This window comes from Echeneis naucrates, chromosome 13, assembly GCF_900963305.1.
Source record: "Echeneis naucrates chromosome 13, fEcheNa1.1, whole genome shotgun sequence".
NCBI classification, from domain to species: Eukaryota; Metazoa; Chordata; class Actinopteri; order Carangiformes; family Echeneidae; genus Echeneis; species Echeneis naucrates.
The window spans coordinates 5,110,202-5,131,347 of record NC_042523.1 but is presented as its reverse complement, the minus strand read 5'-3'; the positions used below and the strand labels follow the sequence as shown (position 1 = coordinate 5,131,347).

At 40.1% G+C, this 21,146-nt stretch overlaps 2 protein-coding genes across 8 annotated transcripts in view; both read left to right on the top strand.

Annotated features, from left to right (window-relative positions):
* ryr1b (ryanodine receptor 1b (skeletal)) overlaps positions 1-14,444 on the top strand; it is a 63,369-nt gene extending 48,925 nt beyond the window's left edge. For 3 of the 7 annotated variants that reach the window (XM_029518194.1, XM_029518192.1, XM_029518191.1), the window contains 24 exons: positions 254-271; positions 1,991-2,071; positions 2,347-2,435; positions 3,033-3,161; positions 3,742-3,846; positions 4,146-4,151; positions 5,197-5,226; positions 6,280-6,361; positions 6,461-7,770; positions 7,863-7,945; positions 8,129-8,312; positions 8,473-8,559; positions 8,890-9,144; positions 9,247-9,377; positions 10,207-10,249; positions 10,345-10,478; positions 10,569-10,629; positions 10,717-10,863; positions 10,939-11,073; positions 11,224-11,380; positions 12,142-12,206; positions 12,300-12,400; positions 12,563-12,614; positions 12,775-14,444. In XM_029518194.1, coding sequence (XP_029374054.1) covers positions 254-271; positions 1,991-2,071; positions 2,347-2,435; positions 3,033-3,161; positions 3,742-3,846; positions 4,146-4,151; positions 5,197-5,226; positions 6,280-6,361; positions 6,461-7,770; positions 7,863-7,945; positions 8,129-8,312; positions 8,473-8,559; positions 8,890-9,144; positions 9,247-9,377; positions 10,207-10,249; positions 10,345-10,478; positions 10,569-10,629; positions 10,717-10,863; positions 10,939-11,073; positions 11,224-11,380; positions 12,142-12,206; positions 12,300-12,400; positions 12,563-12,614; positions 12,775-12,870 — 3,581 coding nt within the window. In that variant the 3' untranslated portion in view covers positions 12,871-14,444. The remainder of the gene's footprint in view (positions 1-253; positions 272-1,990; positions 2,072-2,346; positions 2,436-3,032; positions 3,162-3,741; positions 3,847-4,145; positions 4,152-5,196; positions 5,227-6,279; positions 6,362-6,460; positions 7,771-7,862; positions 7,946-8,128; positions 8,313-8,472; positions 8,560-8,889; positions 9,145-9,246; positions 9,378-10,206; positions 10,250-10,344; positions 10,479-10,568; positions 10,630-10,716; positions 10,864-10,938; positions 11,074-11,223; positions 11,381-12,141; positions 12,207-12,299; positions 12,401-12,562; positions 12,615-12,774) is intronic. The other 4 variants (XM_029518193.1, XM_029518195.1, XM_029518197.1 and 1 more) reach the window with 4 other exon arrangements.
* A 1,771-nt stretch (positions 14,445-16,215) lies between these two features.
* On the top strand, positions 16,216-20,999 carry LOC115053058 (galectin-6-like). Its single transcript, XM_029517620.1, has 13 exons — positions 16,216-16,260; positions 16,752-16,840; positions 17,345-17,549; positions 17,875-17,988; positions 18,441-18,476; positions 18,683-18,754; positions 18,888-18,914; positions 19,017-19,052; positions 19,210-19,236; positions 19,333-19,362; positions 20,384-20,472; positions 20,563-20,728; positions 20,853-20,999. The coding sequence occupies exons 1-13, from the start codon at positions 16,216-16,218 to the stop codon at positions 20,997-20,999; spliced, it is 1,083 nt and encodes a 360-aa protein (XP_029373480.1).
* The last annotated feature ends 147 nt before the right edge of the window (positions 21,000-21,146 follow it).

The window sequence follows — 21,146 nt, the reverse complement described above, 5'->3', positions numbered from 1 at the left end:
TATGGTTTTTTTTTTTTGTTTGTTTGTTTTTTTTTAAGTACACACGTATGTTGAGAATGTTGAAATCAGCATTTTGACTGTTAATTTATGAAACTGTTTATCATCCACTGACAGCCATGAGATTTGTTGGACTCACTGCGTCTCTCTTTGTTCCTCTCTCCCCCACATCTCATTCACTTTGCCCATTTCAACCCTTCACCCCACATTCCCATGTCTTTCCCACTCGTCAATTTGCTGCTCTCGCGGTTCTCAGATATGAAGCTAGAACGTGGTAAATGAAACTTTGCTGTAATATCTCCTCTTTCTGTCTCTTCATGCTTTCTGTCCTCTTTTTCTTTTAGCTCTGAACCACTTGACGAGTCTCTTCCTTGCTGTGATTTTAAAATGCATTTCATTTCACACTCAAGGAATCAGTAAAAACAAGCTTTACAGTCACATGCTCACATTATAATGGGAGCTGCTGATACACATGCCGCTGATTGTAAAGTTTATTTTTTTACCTTGAGTGTTTTATTACAGATCTACTGTAACTCTGACAGCTCAGTCTTGCTACTTTTCAACGGGAAGGAAAAACAATAACCTCATTCTTCCTCTCCCACCTAGTTTTCTCAAATAGATCATGATGAACCGACTGATCCTGTGTCCTAGAAACTGAAATGAATTGCAGCAGTAGTAGGATTTCTTCTAAGCCCGCTTATTTGCAGCATTCATGTTACGTGTAGTCATATGTCCAGAGCTCAACCACACATCTAGACCATCCGTGTAAAGCCGCTCCATAGAAATGCTCATTATCTGTACAATGTGCCCTCACATCCATAATTTTCTCAACGCAAGACGTGGTAGTGCAAAGGTTTAAAGTGAAAACAGTGTTTCTGAAAAAAGAGTCATAGCACTAACTGTTGCTTAATCACCGACCCTCTATGATCTCATTTTGTATGTAACCTGTCGGCTCTGTAGTTTGTGGTCCCGTCCTTTCTCTTGCTACAGGTAAGGGTTCATGTAACAGTAGCTACTGTAGGTAAAGTCTTTACACCAGGCGCTATGTTCATGTTTGCTGTCGGAAAATATGAAACCCAGCACTATTGCCGCACCTACACCATTCATTTTTTTTTGATGGACCATGATGATTAAATCTCAGCATGCCTGTGCATTCTCAAAAAAGATATGAATTTTAAACTGGAATGCTGAAAGAGATCAATAAACTGTGTATTTTGTCATGGCTGTCATGATGCGAAAGAAGTTTATTGGGAGTTTAGTCGTAATTCTTCACAGTCCTTAAAGGGACTAACTTTCCCAGCTTTAGATACACATGAATGAGTTTGCAGAGTTCAGTAGATCTGTCCTGCATGATGGTGTGCTGTGACATTATCTCCGATTTCCGTGTTCGCTGTCACATGTATTTGTGTCCTCAGTTCTGTTTGTATGTATCTCATGTTGTTGTTGATATCCAGTTATCCATGTGTTTCATGTCCATTTGTCATGACCTGCTTTACATTTTGAGTTTTGTTTAATACACATTTTATATAAAAACAAAAAAAATACATATTGGAGAAGCAGACAGAGGTAAAGTTTGAAAAACTGAAGTGCATTCAGTGTGTAAGCCTCAGCCTCCGTGTCCTGCTGACAGGTGGACAGGGACTCAGAGGCCTTTGTGGTTTCACTAACGCGTCTTAATAAAAGCAGGAGAGTGGTATGAGGTGACGGACTAACAATTTTTTTTTGTTTTTGCATCAGACGTCTGCACACGCTTAGATAGAGTCACTGACAAATAGTATTTGTAAAATTTAAGCAAATTTATCAGTTTCCCTCTGAGATATGATTTAATACACCGGTACATATGTTTTTTTAATAAAGCTAATCCCTTGTTCTAATGTTGTATTCTGATAGAGAGACGCAGCAGAATTCCTGAGTTCACTTATAGTGTGCATTCGGACTTTTGAAAATTTATTTTGCACGGATTCATTTGCATTTTTTTTGTTCTCCTGTCCAGATGAGAAAGTGATGGCAGATGATGAATTTACGTGTGACCTCTTCCGTTTCCTGCAGCTTCTGTGCGAGGGCCACAATAACGGTGAGTCAGTGAAGAAGAAAACAACAGTATTTTCTCCAAACATCAGGCTAATTTAAAGTGAAGGCCTTCGAGGTAGACTGCTTGTTTTCTTTTCTTACGATGTGCTGTTGAAGACAGTCAGTTTTTCACTTTCATCAAACAAATATGATATACTTCTCCTGTGCATAAACTTGGCGGTAGATTTTTTTGGGACATTCTGTCGTTATTTGAACACAAGATTTTGTTTGTTGAAAACTAGATTTAAAGGGCTTCTTGTTTTCGCTTTCCACTTTCAGATTTTCAGAACTACCTGAGAACTCAGACAGGCAGCACCACCACCATCAATATCATAATCTGCACTGTGGACTACCTGCTTCGACTCCAGGTGACGTATATGATGAGTCTGATCTTAGTTCTGTGGTAAATTTGGAAATATGAAATATGAAACTCATATGATGCTCATATGATGATGAAACTCGCTCAAGTAAGAGACAACTTAATGAATATATTTGTTTTGAGTCTTTTTCTAGCTATACTGAATATTTATAATTTTGTGTATTATTTGATTTCAGAGATCATTTCTATAGAATGTTCAGCGGTTCAATGATAAAATGATTTGTCAGGTTTTTTTTTTGTTTTGTTTTGTTTTGGGTTTTTTTTTTGTTTTGGTTTTTTTTTTCCGTTTTTTTACAGTTGACCAAGAGATGAATCAAAACTATTTTATTGGGGAAAAAAAAATGAATTGAGTGAATTAAAATGTTTACTATGAAACATTCCATATAAATTGTCTTTAGTTCTGCCAGCACACAGAAATATTTCAAAATCCCACATTTCTTAGTTAAATATACCAAAACTAAAACTCCTAAAACTATGTTTGGAAATACGTGAAGAGGAATCAAACATATTGATATAAATACACATACTTACAGCAGTAAGATTAATTCATTAAGAGCTAACATGGCGTCCTCCCTTCTGTTTGCAGGAGTCAATCAGTGACTTTTACTGGTACTACTCAGGCAAAGACATCATTGATGAGCCTGGTAAGAGGAACTTCTCCAAAGCAATGACTGTGGCCAAACAGGTCTTCAACAGCTTGACTGAGTACATCCAGGTAAGACAGCTTCTATGTTAATGGTGGATAAACCAAATTTCGACAGGATGGGATAGTTTCAAAGGGACTCCTTAGGTTGAGCAGCCATTAAGGGATCACCACTCATTATGACAATAGAAGCATCCACTCTTTTCTTCACAATATGGGGAAACTGGCATTTTGAAAATGGGTAATAAAAATGAAATAGTTTTCTTTTCAAAGTGCAGTTACAAAATACACCCTCCAGCATTTAATGTTATATATGTTACAAATCAGAAGCTCACCACAAGTAAACATTTTTGCTCGATGGCAAACTTGCATTTGAAACTGCTGTGGCTTCAGGCATTGACTTTTTGGATAAAAACCACTATATTCTCATATTATTTATTACACATACTGTTATTAACTGTATTACTATGTATTTATGTGAGCATGACCGATTGCTTATCTCAAGTGGTCCAGTGGTATACCGGTGACTTATCCAGGGTGTACCTCAGCCTTGCTCATCATCAGCTTGGCTCCAGCAGCTGCGACCGAAATAGGTTCGGAGATACGGGTATGGGATGGCTGTTACTGTAACACTTCCATTTGCCTCTGACAGGGTCCCTGCACTGGGAACCAGCAGTCTCTGGCCCACAGCAGGTTGTGGGACGCTGTTGTGGGCTTCCTGCACGTCTTTGCTCATATGATGATGAAACTCGCTCAGGTAAGAAACAACTTAATGAATATATTTGTTTTGAATTTTTTTCTAGCCATACTGAATATTTATAATGTTGTGTATTCTTATTTGATTTTAGGGATCATTTCAATAGAGAATGTTCAGAGGTTCAATGATAATAATTAATAATTTCTCAGGTTTTTTGTTGTTGTTGTTGTTGTTGTTGTCGTCTTTTTACAGTTGACCAAGAGATGAATCAAAATTATTTTACCGAAAAAAAATGTGAATTAAAATGTTTACTCTGAGTATACTAATTTTGTAAACTGTCTCTCTCACGGTTCCTGCAGAGTAAAGTATGTATTTATTTGATTATTTTTAGCTGTTCTTAAATCTTAACCAGCTTTCCCCCTCTTTTCTTTGTCATATTGTCTCTGCCTCTTCACTGAGCAATGTTTAAAAGACCTTTTTAAAGATACTGGAAAACGTGATGTATGGTACAATATTAAGTTTAAATACGCTCTGACATGCATTTCTCATGTTTTAGTTTGGTTTGGGAGAAAATTCACCTCTCTAAAAGTTTCACACTTTCTGATACCTGCACTGGCAACAACCTCAGCTCGGTTATTATGTTAGTATTGAAAGGTAATGGTATCAATTTAACCACTCACCTGCTGTTTTGTGCCACAAAAATGGAATATACACAAATGGCACAACAAGACTTTAATGACTTATTTTGTGTCTGGCATTGCTTCATCCTAAATAAACAGATTGTTTCAGTTGATTCCGATTTTGAACATAACCTCATGTAAAGAAGGCAGAAATAATGTGAGGAAAAACAGTTACTGCTTTGTCTTCCCTTGATTTTCCTCACAATACATTTTCTGATTATGTATTATCCACCTCAGCTAATTTCACTATCTCTTCATTGTACACTGTACCATGCTCAGGGCTTGATTGTGCTGAAGATACGTGTTTGTTTTGAATAACCTCTATCTGCTTTGACCTAACAAAGAGCTGCAGTGTTTCCTTCCCAGCCTAATTCTGTGTGATGGTGTTGATTACTACTGACACTGCTGTTTAAAATACATTTTTGTATTTTTATATGGTGACTATCTGATCTTAGCTTATCACAGTTTTGTATATATAAAAAAAGAATGACTTTTGCCCTGCAAATATATATAAAATTTTTGTGAATGTTGATAAAACATCTATCGTAATTTATCAACTCTGAAAATCATAAAGGTAAATAATAGAATTGTTTGGTCTAATGATTATAAACAGAGACAGGAGCTGTGTCTTTTATTATCAAAGTATTCTTTACCTAATATAAAAAAAAAAATACAAAAATGAAGTAAAAATGTTGAATAACATTTTTATTTTCATGTGTAACCCTGTTAGATGCACCCTGATCCTGGACAACGAAATGGCGTAAGAATCTGTCTCTCTGTGAATGCCATTTCATGTTCTAGTCCTTCATGCTTTTTTAAAGCCCATGCTTCACAATATTTATTAATACACCACTTAACACGCATCATTTCCCTCTTTTTCTATTCCATCTGTAGAAATACATCCTTTCCTTTTCTTTTGGGGTTTTTCTAACAAGCCATCATCTCATTGATGTTATGTCCTTGTATACTGGGAAGGCACACAGTATAGCAGACACAGTCCATCCCTTTATTGAAAACCCTGTTCTAAACACAAGAATAGCAATAACTTTTGACATTATATTTCACACCAGGCATAGTTGAAGTCTGCTTCAGGCATCTGCAAATTTTATATGTAATTGTAGAGGCCTTGAACAGCTCTTGTGGCTTGGATTATGAAGAGATGTTTGTGCAAAAGATTACTAATTGATTTATTATTCCTAAAAGATCTCAATGGCTTGCTTTGCTTTCGCTTATTCAGCTCTATTTTGTTGTCTTGTATGTAACATTTTGTTGCTGATGTAGAGGTATCAGAGGGTAATAGTGTGACCTCCCTCGTAGTCAGCTCCTGTCTGTCCTGACACTCCTTTCCTCTTGATCTCCACCAGCCTCACAACCACTTGAGACTGTCTGAAATATTTGCGACATACTATCTGCTGGTGTAGGTCTTCAGGAGTGCTAGGATAAGCGTCTCCAAAGACGTTTATGTCTTCCTTGCTCCCATGCTGCAGCTACGATTTCAGATGAAGGGCAAAGGCGGTGCTGCTCTTAGACTTATCTCCCAGTGTCTGACGTGCTTTCCATCACTTTGAGTGTACTATTTCTGATGTTAAAAATGCATATTCTTTATTTAAAAATGCAAACCCAGGATCATTTTTGGAGTAGAGCACACCCTGAGGTAGTGTCTCCCATGTTTTATCTCAGAAAGACCCACACATCCTCTTAATTTAATCTGTAATATATTTAAATTGAAATGTTCACTCAGTACGCGTGTTAAGAATCTTGTTTTGTCCGCTGTTTGTTTGTTTGTTTTTTGCTGTGTTTAACCTTGTTACAGGACTCCAGTCAAATTGGACTGTTGAAGGAACTGTTGGATTTGCAGAAAGACATGGTAGTGATGCTTCTGTCTCTGCTTGAAGGTATGATGACCGCTCCAGTCCGGTGATGTACTCCTCTTTCTGTCACATACTTTCTCTGCTTTCCCGACCTCCATTTTCTTTCTTCCACTTCTTCACTAGGAAATGTGGTGAATGGTACCATTGCCAGGCAGATGGTTGATATGCTGGTGGAGTCCTCCAGCAATGTGGAGATGATCCTCAAGTTCTTTGACATGTTCCTCAAACTGAAGGACATCGTGGCATCCGATGCGTTCCGAGATTATGTGACTGACCCCCGAGGTCTTATCTCCAAGAAGGACTTTTCCAAGGCCATGGACAGCCAGAAACAATACTCTCCCTCAGAAATCCAGTTCCTCCTCTCCTGCTCAGAGGCCGATGAAAATGAGATGATCAACTTTGAGGAGTTTGCCGATCGTTTCCAGGAGCCAGCCAAAGATATTGGATTCAATATCGCTGTCCTGCTGACTAACCTGTCAGAACATGTACCTCATGATACTCGCCTACAGAACTTCCTGGAGCAGGCCGAGAGCGTGCTGAACTATTTCCGCCCTTTCCTTGGTCGCATTGAGATAATGGGAGCAAGCCGGAAGATTGAGCGCATTTACTTTGAAATCAGTGAGGAGAACCGTAACCAGTGGGAAATGCCACAGGTCAGAGAGTCCAAACGGCAGTTCATCTTCGATGTGGTCAATGAGGGCGGGGAGAGTGAGAAGATGGAGTTGTTTGTGAACTTCTGCGAGGACACCATCTTTGAGATGAACATTGCTGCATCCATCTCTGAGCCTGAGGGCGATGGTGTGGAAGAGGAAGATGACGAAGAGGAGGAGGAGGGTGGAGGAGATTCAGGAGACTCTGGAGAAGGGGATGAAAGCAACGGAGAAGGTGAAGCTGCAGAGTCAACCTCAGCCTTTGCAGACTTCCTGAAGAGCGTGGTTAACTTCTTCAACATGTTCACTTTCCGTAACCTGCGCCGTCGATACCGCAAACTAAGAAAAATGACAGTGAAGGAGATGGTGGTTGGCTTGGTTACATTTATATACACTGTCCTGATGGGCATCCTGATGTTTGTCTATAGCATATGTAAGGGCTTCTTCACATTCATATGGAAGGTCCTGTTCGGTGGAGGCCTGGTGGAGGGTGCCAAGAAGATGACTGTTACAGAGATCTTAGCAAGTATGCCAGATCCAACACAGGATGAAGTTCATGGCGACCTACAACCTGAACCAGGAGCTAGAGAAGTCCAAGATGCAGATGGAGCAGCTGAACACTTAGATACTGTTGGAGGGGAGGAAGAAGAGGAGGATGGTGAGGAGAGGGAAGGTGGACGGCTGCCCGGTTTCAATGCTCCTGGGGGACTTGGAGACTTTGGAGAGACAACACCTGAAGAGCCCCCAACTCCAGAGGGCACACCGCTGCTGAAGAGGAAATTGGTGAGGTGCTCTCTTTGAGAGCAGTTTACTGTTCTGTAATGTATAGTCTCCCCATTAATAAATGAATTAACTCCAAACTGTTGCTTACACAGTTGGCCGCTGCAGTGGGAGGACAAGGCGAGGAGGAAAATGTTGAACACGAAGAAGAAGCTCCTCAGGAGACTGAGAAAGCAGAGTAAGTTGGGGATCAGACAGAAAAGATAATTTGTCCCGGTCTTAAAAGTGAACCCCCCAGAGCTAAAATGAACTGTATAGCTGTACAGTAAAAATAAGTATAAATGGATACTTTTTGTACAAAAATGTAGAAATGGTCCTGAGTCCAGAAGATGGTTTTTAGTTTCTCATTTGTGCTTTCTAGCACTGAGAATGGAGAGAAGGCAAAGAAACCAGAGCAAGCAGAGCCTGAACCTGAGGTGAAGGAAGAAGAGCCTGAGGAGATAAAGGAGGAGGTGATTAAGACCAAAGCGAAGAAGGACAAGAAACCTGCCGAGGATGGCTTTGAGCTGTGGAATGAGCTGGAGATTCAGAGAATTAAATTCATGGTGAGCAGCTTCATGTAGCGTTCACAATATATCTCATCTACATCTACATCTACAGCTCGTCTGACATGAGCTTATTGCTATCGATTTCCAAGGAATGGGGTAGTAAAATGTAGTTTTGGTGCTTTCAAAATGCCTGACATGCGCATTTCCCATCCACCAGAACTACCTTTCTCGTAACTTCTACAACCTTCGATTCTTGGCCCTGTTCATCGCCTTCGCTCTCAATTTCATCCTGCTCTTCTACAAGGTTTGTGCACTAACTGCAGTATCATCACTGAGTGACCCTGTAAAATTTATTCACCTGGAGGAATTGCCACTACACCGGAATAGATGTTATTGTCAATAACTTTGTTTTTGGACTTGTATATTTTGAAAAATAGTAAAAAAAAAAAAATAAATTGTTCATGTTCCTTCAAACAAATTGAACTTAACTGCAAGTGGTTAATTTTAAACGTGTCATCACAATCTATTTTTGCTATTTTGAAAATAAAACATTTGGTTTTGTGCCACAAACATAGAATATACACAAATGGCACAACAAGACTGAGATGGCTTATTTTGTGTCTGGCATTTGTAGGTGTCCGACAGTCCTCCGGGTGAGGAGGAATTTGAAGGTTCTGGTGTGTTCGAGGGCTCTGGCTTTTTTGAAGGCTCTGGTGCGGAGGAGGATGGATCTGGATTTGATGATGGAGGAGAAGATGAGGAGGAAGAGGGTCCCCTGTACTACTTCTTAGAAGAGAGCACAGGCTACATGGAACCAGCCATGGCTTTCTTCGGCATCATCCACACCATCATCTCCTTCCTTTGTATCATTGGCTACAACTGCCTCAAGGCACGTGGTGGCTGCTGTGCCACAAAAAGTCCACTTGTTTGTGTTTGTGCTTGGAGAATTTTTGCAATTTGCCAACTTTGTCTGTTCTCCCTGCGCTTTCAGGTCCCTCTAGTTATCTTCAAGAGAGAGAAGGAGCTGGCCAGAAAGCTGGAGTTTGATGGCATCTACGTAACTGAGCAGCCGGAGGACGATGACATTAAAGGCCAGTGGGACAGACTGGTGCTCAACACTCCGTAAGACCCGAACCCGGTCCAAACACAACCACGAACAACGTTCTCAGTCTGTGTCAGGCCTGAAGCCGGTGTTTTACATGCTGAGGATCATGTCTGCTTAATTCTCTTGTGTGAAGCTGTTGGTTACATTTTTGTTTGATATACTTGTTTTATATATATATATTTTTTATATATTCTACTAATGCCTATGCTGCTGTGACATGCAAATTTCCCCTCTGAGGGACTAATACAGGATTATCTTATCTTAGTAAAGAGACCCTTTGCTTGTTATGTTTTGGTATTAATATACAGCCATTAACTGCCGCTTACTTCAACCAGCCTTGTGTTTACAATACAGGTGGTAATACTGAGTATCTTAAGGGTCGTGTTGTTCTAGCCAGGGTGGAGCTAGTTGGTTAGCATGCAAACAAAAATAGGAAGAAGTAATGACAAACAGAAATGTATCAACATTGGCATTGTTTACAACTGCCGGAAAAGTTTTATGTCGAACCCACAAGTTTTCTTTTAGTCTGGTGAATAATCAGATGTTGATCCTAACATTAAAGATATAGTTATTGAGCTCGACTAATATTGTCCCATGGCAACTCCATCCTTTTGTATGTGTGTCAGTGTGATGCAAAATAGTCAGTATTCATTTTTCAAGTTCACTCCATTTTAAAATTGATATTAATGAAATATTTAATATCGGTCCTGAACTGAGTATGAACCTGAGCCATACTCTGACTGTTTAAATAACAGTAAGCTTGGATGTGGCTCGGCCTGCAGCACTCGAAATAGAAAATGAGAAGAACAGTTAGTTAAGTTTTTCACTGTGTTTCCCTTCACACAGCACCTTCCCCAACAACTACTGGGACAAATTTGTGAAAAGGAAGGTGAGTTATTCAGACAACTTTGGTTCAAAATGCCAGCCACGTTTTTTTTCAGGCCCAAGTCTTGAAATACAGTGACATCTGTATGTGGTAACCAGGTGCTGGATAAATACGGTGACATCTATGGCAGAGAGAGGATTGCAGAGCTGCTTGGTATGGACTTGGCCTCTCTAGACGTCAGCGCTATGACACATGAAAAGAAGCCTGAACCAGACACCTCAATGTTCAGCTGGTATTTGGTGTTACTTATTCATATCAGCAATTTAATAAAGAGCTTTAGTTTACAAACTGCTGTAGAACAAACTTGATCTTCTCGTTGTAGGATAACATCCATCGACGTCAAGTACCAGCTCTGGAAGTTTGGTGTTGTGTTCACTGATAACGTGAGTTTAGGAAGCAGTTTGGGGTATAATGCAGGTGGTAAGAGAATCTGTTTTAAGTCTGGTGTTACAGTCTGTTTCATCTTTTAGACTTTCCTCTACCTGGTTTGGTACACACTTATGTCTCTGCTCGGACACTACAACAACTTCTTCTTCGCCGCTCATCTTCTGGATATCGCCATGGGTGTCAAAACCCTGCGCACCATCCTGTCCTCAGTCACTCACAACGGCAAACAGGTCTGCACATCTCCGCTTAAACGTTTGTGACTTCCTGCGCTGTCATTTCGTGACCCTTTGCTCTGCCTCCTGCAGCTGATGATGACGGTGGGCCTACTGGCTGTCGTGGTGTACCTCTACACTGTGGTGGCCTTCAACTTCTTCCGCAAGTTCTACAACAAGAGCGAGGATGAAGACGAACCAGACATGAAGTGCGACGACATGATGACAGTGAGTGGAGGGCACATTTTTTTGTTTACAGTAATGCAACCAATACAGTTTCAGGATACACTGGAGAGATCAACTCTAGGTTGATTCATCTGGTATGCATTATAAAACAGATTTTTCTACTCTGATCTGTGTGCTCACTCCCTCTTGCAGTGTTACCTGTTCCACATGTATGTTGGCGTGCGTGCTGGTGGTGGTATAGGAGATGAAATCGAGGACCCAGCCGGGGATGAATATGAGCTCTATCGAGTGGTCTTTGACATTACCTTCTTCTTCTTTGTCATTGTCATCCTGCTGGCTATCATCCAGGGTATGAAGAGTCCTGTGCTGGATATTTTTCTGAGTGGTTATTTTCTTAAACAGAGTGCAGTGTGCAATTTGACATTAGACCATTACTACTCACTAACTGTCCTTCTGCAGGTTCTCTTATGTGGCTTAAATTTTGTTTTTCATGTAGTTGCTACATCCATACAAACTACATTTTTATAACCAGGAAAAAATACTGGAGGTACGGATCCTCTTAGTCAAATATTACTCCAGTACAAGTGAAATTTTTACCTGACTTAGGTTACTATAGTAACTATACTACAAATACACAAATTTGCAAAAGTTCATTTTTGTCAAAACATAGTTGTATTGTTACACATTTTAAGCCCCGAACTACTCTGAAACATTCAACTGAGGCACTGATAGAATGTAGAATATAAAGCCAATAAAAATATATTTAACCTTTTAAAGGATGGAAAATTCTAAAGTAGGATAAGGCCTAAAAAGACAGACGTTTAAAAAGATCTACCTCCTTCCTTAGTCTCCACTCATGACTGTAACAATAGAAATACAAACAACTAAAACTAACTCAGCTAATAAGATAAGTAGCCACAATAAGTAGCGTGTTATTGACAAAAGATGGATAGAGATATAGAGATTTTGTAGGTTACAAAAGAAAAGGCTTAAATCTAGTCCAGCTGGGAGAAATAAGAAATAACCTTTACCCAGCTCAGCACACAATTTCTATTATAAATCATTGTGAAGTCCAGTTTTGAGAGAAATAATGTTGTGCCTGTGTGTCAGGTTTGATCATTGATGCATTTGGAGAGCTGAGAGACCAGCAGGAGCAGGTCAGAGAGGACATGGAGGTAAGATGACTGAACCGGACACTTTACATAATCAACCTGAGGCGTTTTCCAGGATGGGACGCGTTTAATCTTAACTTCCCTCTCTCCCTCTAGACTAAGTGCTTCATCTGTGGAATAGGAAGCGACTACTTTGACACGACGCCGCACGGCTTCGAGACACACACCTTAGAAGAACATAACCTAGCCAATTACATGTGAGTCACATTTACAGTCCCTTATACTACATAATGGTAACGTTCAGTTTGCCTCACCTACTGTATGTCATCTTGTATATTAGCAGTGTTAATCTTCAATTAGATTTTTTTTTTCTTTTTGGTTGTCAATATTTTTCTTCCTTGATTTTGTTTCTCCTACAGGTTTTTCCTGATGTATCTCATTAATAAAGACGAAACAGAGCACACGGGACAGGTCAGTACATGCACAACAACCAGCCACAGTTGTTAGTGTCGTGTCTAAGTGTATAGTGTTGGTTAATTTCAGATTAAAAAATTAGAAATAAGCTGTATAAAATAAAGGTGTAGCCCGTCTTTCTTTGTCTTTATCAACCCTGTGTTATGTTGTGACATAGGAGTCGTATGTGTGGAAGATGTACCAGGAGAGATGCTGGGACTTCTTCCCTGCTGGAGACTGCTTCAGGAAGCAGTACGAGGATCAGCTCGGATAACCTCCTGCGTTGTGAATGCACGTCTGAAGGAGAAGGAGAAGGGAAGGGGAGGGGAGGGATGTTCAGACTGAGGGAAATTTAGAGATCAAACACACCTATGTCTTAGTGTTGTCCTTTATCTGAACGTTTCTTTCCTCCGTTGAAGCTATGCACACTTTGACTGCACTATTGTACCACCTGCAGAATGTTGATGGATGAGATTTGTAGAAGTGCAGAATAATAATATCAGAGAGGCATAAACATATACAAAAGCCAGGGGCCTTTTTATTCCACTTTGAATACCCTACATGGCCTTTTTTTGTGTAAGATATACACTACAGGCTGTTTCAGTCGCTACTGCTGTAAACATTACAGTGCCTATACCAATGCCACTGCTTAAGCGATCAAATAGTTTAGATTTTTAGCTTTAACACTTAGAGTGTATATGTTTTATTTATATTGTTCGTAAGATTTAGGATTGTTTTTTATGTGGCTGCTGCCATCTAGTATTTCATTTCCAATTTCTGGTGTTTCAGTGACTGAGCGTTTTGAAAGAAATGATTCAGCAGCTCATAGCCATTCATCTCTTAGGCCTTTGAGAGAGCTGTGAACATTTAAGACGCCCCCTCACTCCTTTGCTTCCACGCTGAAGACTTACAAACTTGACTTCAAACATGCGATTATGTAAGGAAACTCCTGCTGGACTGACTTGTCGAGATAATAAACAGATTCTCCTCTCCGTATGTGACACACATCAGTGCGAATCAGCCGTACACACAAACCCAGTTTGCACTCTGAAGTCTTACAGTGGGTCCCTGGATGTAAGTGGTCCCTTATTTTCACTGGTGTCTTTGTGACATATGAGGTAGTGATGTTGTAAACACAATACAATAGGAGGATGCCGAGGTTATTTATTTGTTGTTTATATGCAGATCAGATCTTCTGAAGACGACCGTTTTAGCCCGTCTGTATTTCTGGCCAACGTTCTATGACACTTTATGCACAGATAGGTTTTTTTCAGTGCATTAAGAATGAATGTATTTAATGTATACAATTTGGCCATAGTGTCATCTGTATAACTGAGTAATGACAAGGCTCCTCGAAGCCTTTTGATGAAAAGACATATTTTACATAAATCATAGATACATATATTTATTTTTCTTTAGGGCTTTGAAGAATTTCAACAACCCATGCTACTTTTGTCGAACATGAACATGTAACACATCCTGTTGGTGAAATCCGCAATAGTGAAGAGAAATGTTCTCACACTGAAGTAACGCCCAGTTTGCAGTCAGAGCAGAAAGTATGCTTTTGTTTTACTTAGTTAGGTTTTTATGATAGATATTTTTAGGAATCCGCATACCAGTTATTTTTCTCAATCCAAAAGTCACATGTGGTGCGCTGATCTCAAATAGTTCTCTATCACTATGCCTAACACTTACCGACTCACAAATTCTCCACCCTGTGTTCAATGTCACGACTCATTTTGTCAGAGACAGAACAGTGTTTTGTTTGGTGATGGTATGGAGCTGAATGGAGATCAGGACTTTCTACTGGAGTGTCCTCTGACTGGAGCCTGTGTTTCAATACAGAATAAACAGATTATTTTAAGGAGAACTCGAGTGCGTCCTCTTTTGCATGCAAGCTGCTCAATGTGTGTGTGGGGGGACTTTGTGTGAGGACATTGTTTTCATGCTGGAGTTTGATTTACAGACTAGAGCCAAATGGGTTGCATATGATCAAGTATTTTATATATTTGTATTTTTGATTGTAAACAACAACAATAACAAAAAATACTAGGATGTCTGAGCATGTGTTATTTTGTCATGGAGCTCATGGTGGATGTGAAATTATTAACTAGCTCTTGTGGAGGCTCACAGTACTGTTTAAGGAAGACTTTACGGGTCCTCACTATTGTGAATGTTCAAAGGTTTGTGCATTAAACAAACAGAGGTAAAGAGTCGTAATGATGGAGGCAAAATGTATGGACATAAACATTCTGTGTAACCTTGCTGAGAAAGGTATGGGAGATAAATTTAGACTTTGTGTGGTCAATATGGCAGCGTAGTGGTTAGCGCTGATGCCCCACAATAAGAAGGTCACGGGTTTGGTTCCCTTCCTGAGGCCTTTCTGTGTGGAGTTTGCATGTCCTCCCCGTGCCTGCCTGGGTTTCCTCTGAGTACTTTGATTCCCTCCCACCGTGCAAACTCATGCAGGTTTAAGTAATGGGTGGCTGCAGGCGTGAATGCGGATGGTTGTTTGTCTCTGTCTGTCTCTCCTGCAATAGATTGGAGACCTGTCCAGGGTGAACCAGCCCAGTGTCAGCTGGGATTGGCGCCAGTTCCCTCCTCGACCCTGATGGATAAACGGAGTGCATAATGAATGGATAGTTGATTTTTGGGCTCCCACAGCTTCCATACACGGGCTGCAGCGAGCCTTACTGTCTTGTCAACTTCATATAGTGGCATGAAATCAAATGTTTCCTCTCAGGCTGCTGTGTTCCTTCGTATCAGTTCAAATATAAAAATACCTCTGCTGGGAACACCCATGAACAACTATGACAGCTTTTGTATGTTGTTTTATTAAACTTACTGCCTCAAAGAAGTGAGCTATGTGTAGATAAGGGTCGGTTGTTTGCTTTGGGTAGATAGGCTTGTTTGAAAATTTTATGAATCAGTAACACACCCTAATTTCGTCTATTCTCTGAGCCTATAAAGCTTAAAAATACTGTTATGTGGTTGTAATTTCTGTGTTGTAATAAATATAGGTGATGGTTTATCATGGTAGGGTCTCCCAAGGGCCTGGTGGGGCCTGGGTCTAGATAGGAATAAGATACAAGCACAAATTTGAAGTACTTATTCTATTTACATTAGGCAGATTGAGCAACCTGAAACTTTGAGATCAAACGTGTAATATGAGCTCATAAAATCAAATGTGCAGCTATAGAGTCCCCATCAAGATATGAAAATTTCTCTTTTTCAACTTGATTGCATCAGTAAAAATCGTTAATGTAACTGGAAATATTTTCATACATTTCTCAACTGTGCCTCAGCTGCCATTTAACTGGGGAGAGCCTGAGCACTTCCTGCTCCACTCTGTACAGGCCATCCTCCGCAGTTTTCAGTTATGTTGGTTTTTCCACATGCCAGCACACTCACTTCAACATATATTTTCTATCTTTTGTTCTAATGTGCCACTCCTGTGGTGGGTTAAAGGTTAATGTGTAAACGTGGTGGTGAAGGCCTGGGTTTGCCACCCTGGTCTCCTCCTCCTACATCACTTGTATAAAACCAGACTTCCAGCCGAGATCAGGGTCTGACAAACCCTCCTGTCTCCACCTGCCTGTCCGCCTCGGTGACCGCTGCCATGGCGTTTGTTGCTCCTCCTGGCTATCAGCCAATCTACGGTCCTGTGAGTATCTGCAGCGGTTGCTGCTGGATTGTTGGGGAATGTTTGTCTCCCTGTCTATGTGTTATGCATTCCAGTGATAAAAGTGGATTAGAATTTCGGATTGGATTGCGGTTCATTGGTTGATTATGTTAATGTCACTCTTTGTCAATTATTTACCACAATGGTATTCATTGGATTGATTTGTTAGTAATTATATAATATGACATTATCAAATAAAGGTTGTCAAAGAGTTTTTTGTTAATATAATACAATGACATCAAATGAGGGAAAAATAGCCCAGATCCTTTACTTACATTAACAATAATCCTTTACACAATATGAGGTTTAAAACCATCAAGTACTTAAGAATAAACCAAGTGTTTGGCAAATTGCCATCTTGAACAGCACTTGGTGAATGGCTGCATTGTGTAACTGGCACTTGTGTTTGTGTTTTCTACATGATAGCAACATTTTTTTGTTTGTTTGTCTGTTTCTTTGTTTTGACTGTTCAGCGGATTCCCTACCTGGGGCCCATCTATGGAGGTCTGCGGGAGGGCTCATCCATCTACCTGCAGGGGTCCATTCCTGACGACATTACCAGGTGAGTGAAAAGAAAAAGAAAAAAATACATAGCATTGTGTTGGATGAATGTATGTGCTGTATGTGCGTTTTGCATAAAATTCATACTTAAGTGAAACACATCTTAACTCAATGTCACCTTATCAGTTAAGTACTTGGGCCTGAGGTAACTGTTTTAGATCCACTGTCACAGTTTCTTTATCTTTCATCAGCTCGGAGGAAACCTGTGGGTGTAACATGTTTCTTTGAGACACACACAACTCCACTTTTATCTCTTGTCCCTCCCCTTTTCAAAATACTAATATCTAACATGTTGAATGTAGTATTCTAATCTATTAGGACACAAAGTAAACATAACACATTCCTGACTGTGTCATTACAACTTCAACTCCTTTGTGGGGAGGGATTCTTGGGTTTTTCTGCCCTCAGCAGTGTTTGCCTTTCCTCTGTTTTCTAACGCTGTACAAACCTAAGAGTCACGTCGGTGATAAAATGTTTCTGGTTCTCCATCTGCTGCGGTTTACAGATTCTTTGTCAACCTGCTTTGCGGAGAATCTGAGTCCAGCGACATCGCCCTCCACTTCAACCCCCGCTTTGACGGCTGGGACAAAGTGGTTTTTAACACTTGTCAGGATGGATCCTGGCAGTCAGAGGAGAAGATTCGTAGTATGCCCTTTTCCAAGGGCCAGTCTTTTGAAATGGTCATCATGGTCACATCGCAAGGCTACCAGGTTAGACCGACAAGAAGGCCAGTTTGACCACACAGGCAGCATTTACAAGCACTATACAAACCTCCTATTTATACGATTCTAAACTTTAAGTGTGTTTCACTGTATGTAATTTATTATTTGGGTGGTTCACTTACTGGTGTTAACAGGAGGAGTTCTAGTTGAACATAAGTGCTTTAATAAACATATAAAAAAATATATAACAATATATAACAATATATTTTGGGTGTCTTGTGAAACCTCTAAAAACATACATTTTACATAAACATATTCATTTGTGCATTACAAATGTGTATGTTGTGATACTGTCTGCATGTTTCTGTTGCAGATCAAAGTCAATGGGAACGACTTCCACACCTTCCAACATCGTATGCCTGTGGAGAGAGTATGTGCCATGCAGATTGCAGGAGATGTGTCCATCCAGACAATTAATGTCATTGGGGTGAGAGCCCAAGTCTCTGTGGCTTTCGTCTTAATGCTTTTGGCTTTGCTGGGGCAAGAAAAATTCTCCGAAATTCAGCAAAATTTTAAAATAATAAACCGCAGCTGATCGGCATTGCTTTCTGCTCCTGTGTCAGGGCGCTCGAGGTGGAATGAATAGGTATCCAGGAGGAATGGCAGTGAGTAAAAGTGACAATTGTACCAGATGAAAGAAAAGCTTGCGCTTGCTTCGTTTTTCTTTGTTTCTTTGCTTTTTTTGTTTTTCACATTCTAGTAAAACTGAAACTTCAGTCCAGTAAAGAGGGATAAAAAAGGAAAAACATATCTTTGGTTGTATATAAAAAAAAAAGCAAACAGCCTCATTGGCTGTGTGAAATCTGTGACCTCTGTATGTAGCGTACCGTACAGTAAATAGTTGCTGTCTGTTTTGTTTCACACTTGCCTGTCTTGTAGGGAGGAATGGGAGGAGGCATGGGAGGAGGCATGGGAGTAAGTTTCTGGTCACAAATAGTCTAAATATATAATTAAACATAGTAGTTGTGCAGTATTTAATATATTTATTGCTCAACAGGGAGGATATCCAGGAGGTGGCATGGGGGTATGTTGTCACTGCTGGCAATATATATATGAAGTTGTGCTCAGTTACACATTCAACAGATTTTCACCAACTTGTCCCTTTCCTTACTGACATCCAGGGAGGATATCCAGGGAACATGGGTGGAGGAATGGGTGGAGGAATGGGAGGAGGAATGGGAGGAGGAATGGGAGTAAGTATATGCCTTTTATGAGGCTCCAAGTTCTTGACGGGATGACAGTAATTTGATGATTGCGCTGAAATGAACACAAAAACACAAAGCATAGTAGGGAGTAGTATTTAACATGCTCTCCACTCGTCAACAGGGAGGATACCCAGGAGGCGGCATGGGGGTGAATAAATACTTTTATTTCATTATTTGTGTGGCGTGTATCGTGAACAAGTCAAAATCCAGTAAATCCGAATTAATCACTGAGGAATGTGTTTTTATGCAGGGTGGATTTCCAGGAGGCATGGGAGGTGGAGTGGGGGTATGGAGTAATCATATCATAACTCTTTTTCTATTATTTTGATATTGTTATTGTTTGTTTTTTGTTTTTTTTTTTTTTTCATTAAAAACAAGCAAAACTAATTTAGCTCATGTAAATTATAACGATATTAACAGTACTTGATTTTTTCTCCTTTCAGGGGGGATACCCAGGGTCACATCTGCCGGTAAGAATAATAAGGTCCTCTAACAATTTAAAGTTTTGTTTGTTTGTTTTTACTTTTGCTACTGCAAAATTTTTGGTTTTGTTTATTTGATTGCAGGGTATGGGTGGGCAGCCGGTCTACAACCCGGTAAGTAAGATTTGTCAGATTAATGAGCAGCACACTCACATGTTAATGGGTGGCTTGTCTTTAATGTTTTTTTTTTTTTGGTGTTTCAATTTGTAGCACCTGCACAATTTTTCATCACAATTTTGCTTTAATTATTTTATTATTTTATTTAATCATTCTGACAGATACCTTTAATTTTAGTTTTTATTATGACTTTCAATTTTTTGTGTTAACTGCTACCTTAATTTCACCTTCACGTCAAGCTGCATGGGAGTGAATACTTATTTTACTTTATGTAACCATTTAATTGTAATTTATTTATTAAAGTGTGACACTCTGAGTTTACCACAAACCAACACAATCTGGGAAATGTTCTTACTGCTTAGTTCCTCCCTGTATATGCCACACCTCTTTGCTCACAGTTGTCTTAGCCAAAATGTGGGCAGAGTCAGGCTGTGCCATGATGGTGATGATGGAGGAGGCCACTCTGAATTCATCAGAAAAATATGGGTTACATCACGGCAGCTACGTCCATCTTCGTTTACAGTCTGCGGATAATGCTGGCATCCAGAAATATTCTTGTAGTCATGATGAGTAACAGCTGAAATAAAGTTCAGCTTTTGCTCATGAAACTTTGGAGAAGCTCAAGAAAAATTATTATTTATTTATTATATAAATTATTGAATTGCTAATAATATAACCACTGAATGATAAATCCTTTACCACTGGTAGATGGCCTTGGTAGATAACTTTATGCTTGTGGTGCCATTAATCTTCTCCACCGTGATAATCAACTCAGTCAGCATATTAAATAGGAAGATGCTGGTCAGATGTAGACCTGGAAAAGGATGGCTACAGCTGTCTAAGTCTAATGCAGAATTTAAAGATTTCTGCGAGCTGAGTGTAACGCAGAAGAGCTTAAAGGCCAATGACTGAAGGCTTTTAGTTTTACCCTCAGGTTAAACCCAGTAAGAGCTAACAATATTGGAGTTCTCTGCCGAGTATAGAGTCTTATTTGTTTGTTATTTCGCTGTATTTTCAGCCTGTGCCCTACTCCAGTATGATCCCAGGAGGGATGTTCCCTAAGAGAACCATCATCATCAGAGGCATGGTGCCCTATGGGGCAAACAGGTCTGTGTCTTAATGAGTTTTTACAGTTCATACATGGCTGAAGTGTTGCAAATGTACACTAATTTCTACTCCTCGGTTTGTACGTTACAGGATTAGCATCAACTTTCTGGTGAGCAGGTCCCGAGACATTGCTTTCCACATGAATCCCCGGGTGAGGGAGGGGACTGTGGTGAGAAACAGCATGATTGGAGGTAGCTGGGGCACTGAGGACAGAGAACTCAGCTTGAACCCCTTCATGGAGGGGCAGTACTTTGATGTAAGTGTTCATTCTATAAATATTTGCCCTCATAATACATTTCTACGGGATGTAGGTGCAGCCCACGTTATTTCGACCGGCTGTGGCTCAGCAGTGTCTTGATTTTTCTTTCCGTGCACCTCAGATGTCAATTCGCTGTGGGAACCAGAGGTTTAAGGTGTTTGTCAATGGGCAGCACTTGTTTGACTTCTTCCACCGCCTGCAGTCCTTCAATGAGATTGACATGCTGGAGATTGATGGTGACGTGCAGATCTCCTACATCCACTTCTGAAACCACATCCATATGTGCACTGATGTATAACTTCCGTATGTTTCCTGCTAAATGGCCATAAATAAATAACAATTACATTACATCTGCTGCACTGCTCGTATCTGGTTAACTGAACACATAAAAATGCCACACAGATCATAACACATC

Bases quoted from the DNA above. Each gene is read 5' to 3' on its own strand.
- LOC115053058 (XM_029517620.1), top strand. From the start codon at position 16,216: ATGGCGTTTGTTGCTCCTCCTGGCTATCAGCCAATCTACGGTCCT. The intron at 18,477-18,682 runs GTAAGTTTCTGG...ACTGACATCCAG, and splicing joins GCATGGGAGGAGGCATGGGA to GGAGGATATCCAGGGAACAT. The intron at 20,473-20,562 runs GTCTGTGTCTTA...TGTACGTTACAG, and splicing joins GTGCCCTATGGGGCAAACAG to GATTAGCATCAACTTTCTGG.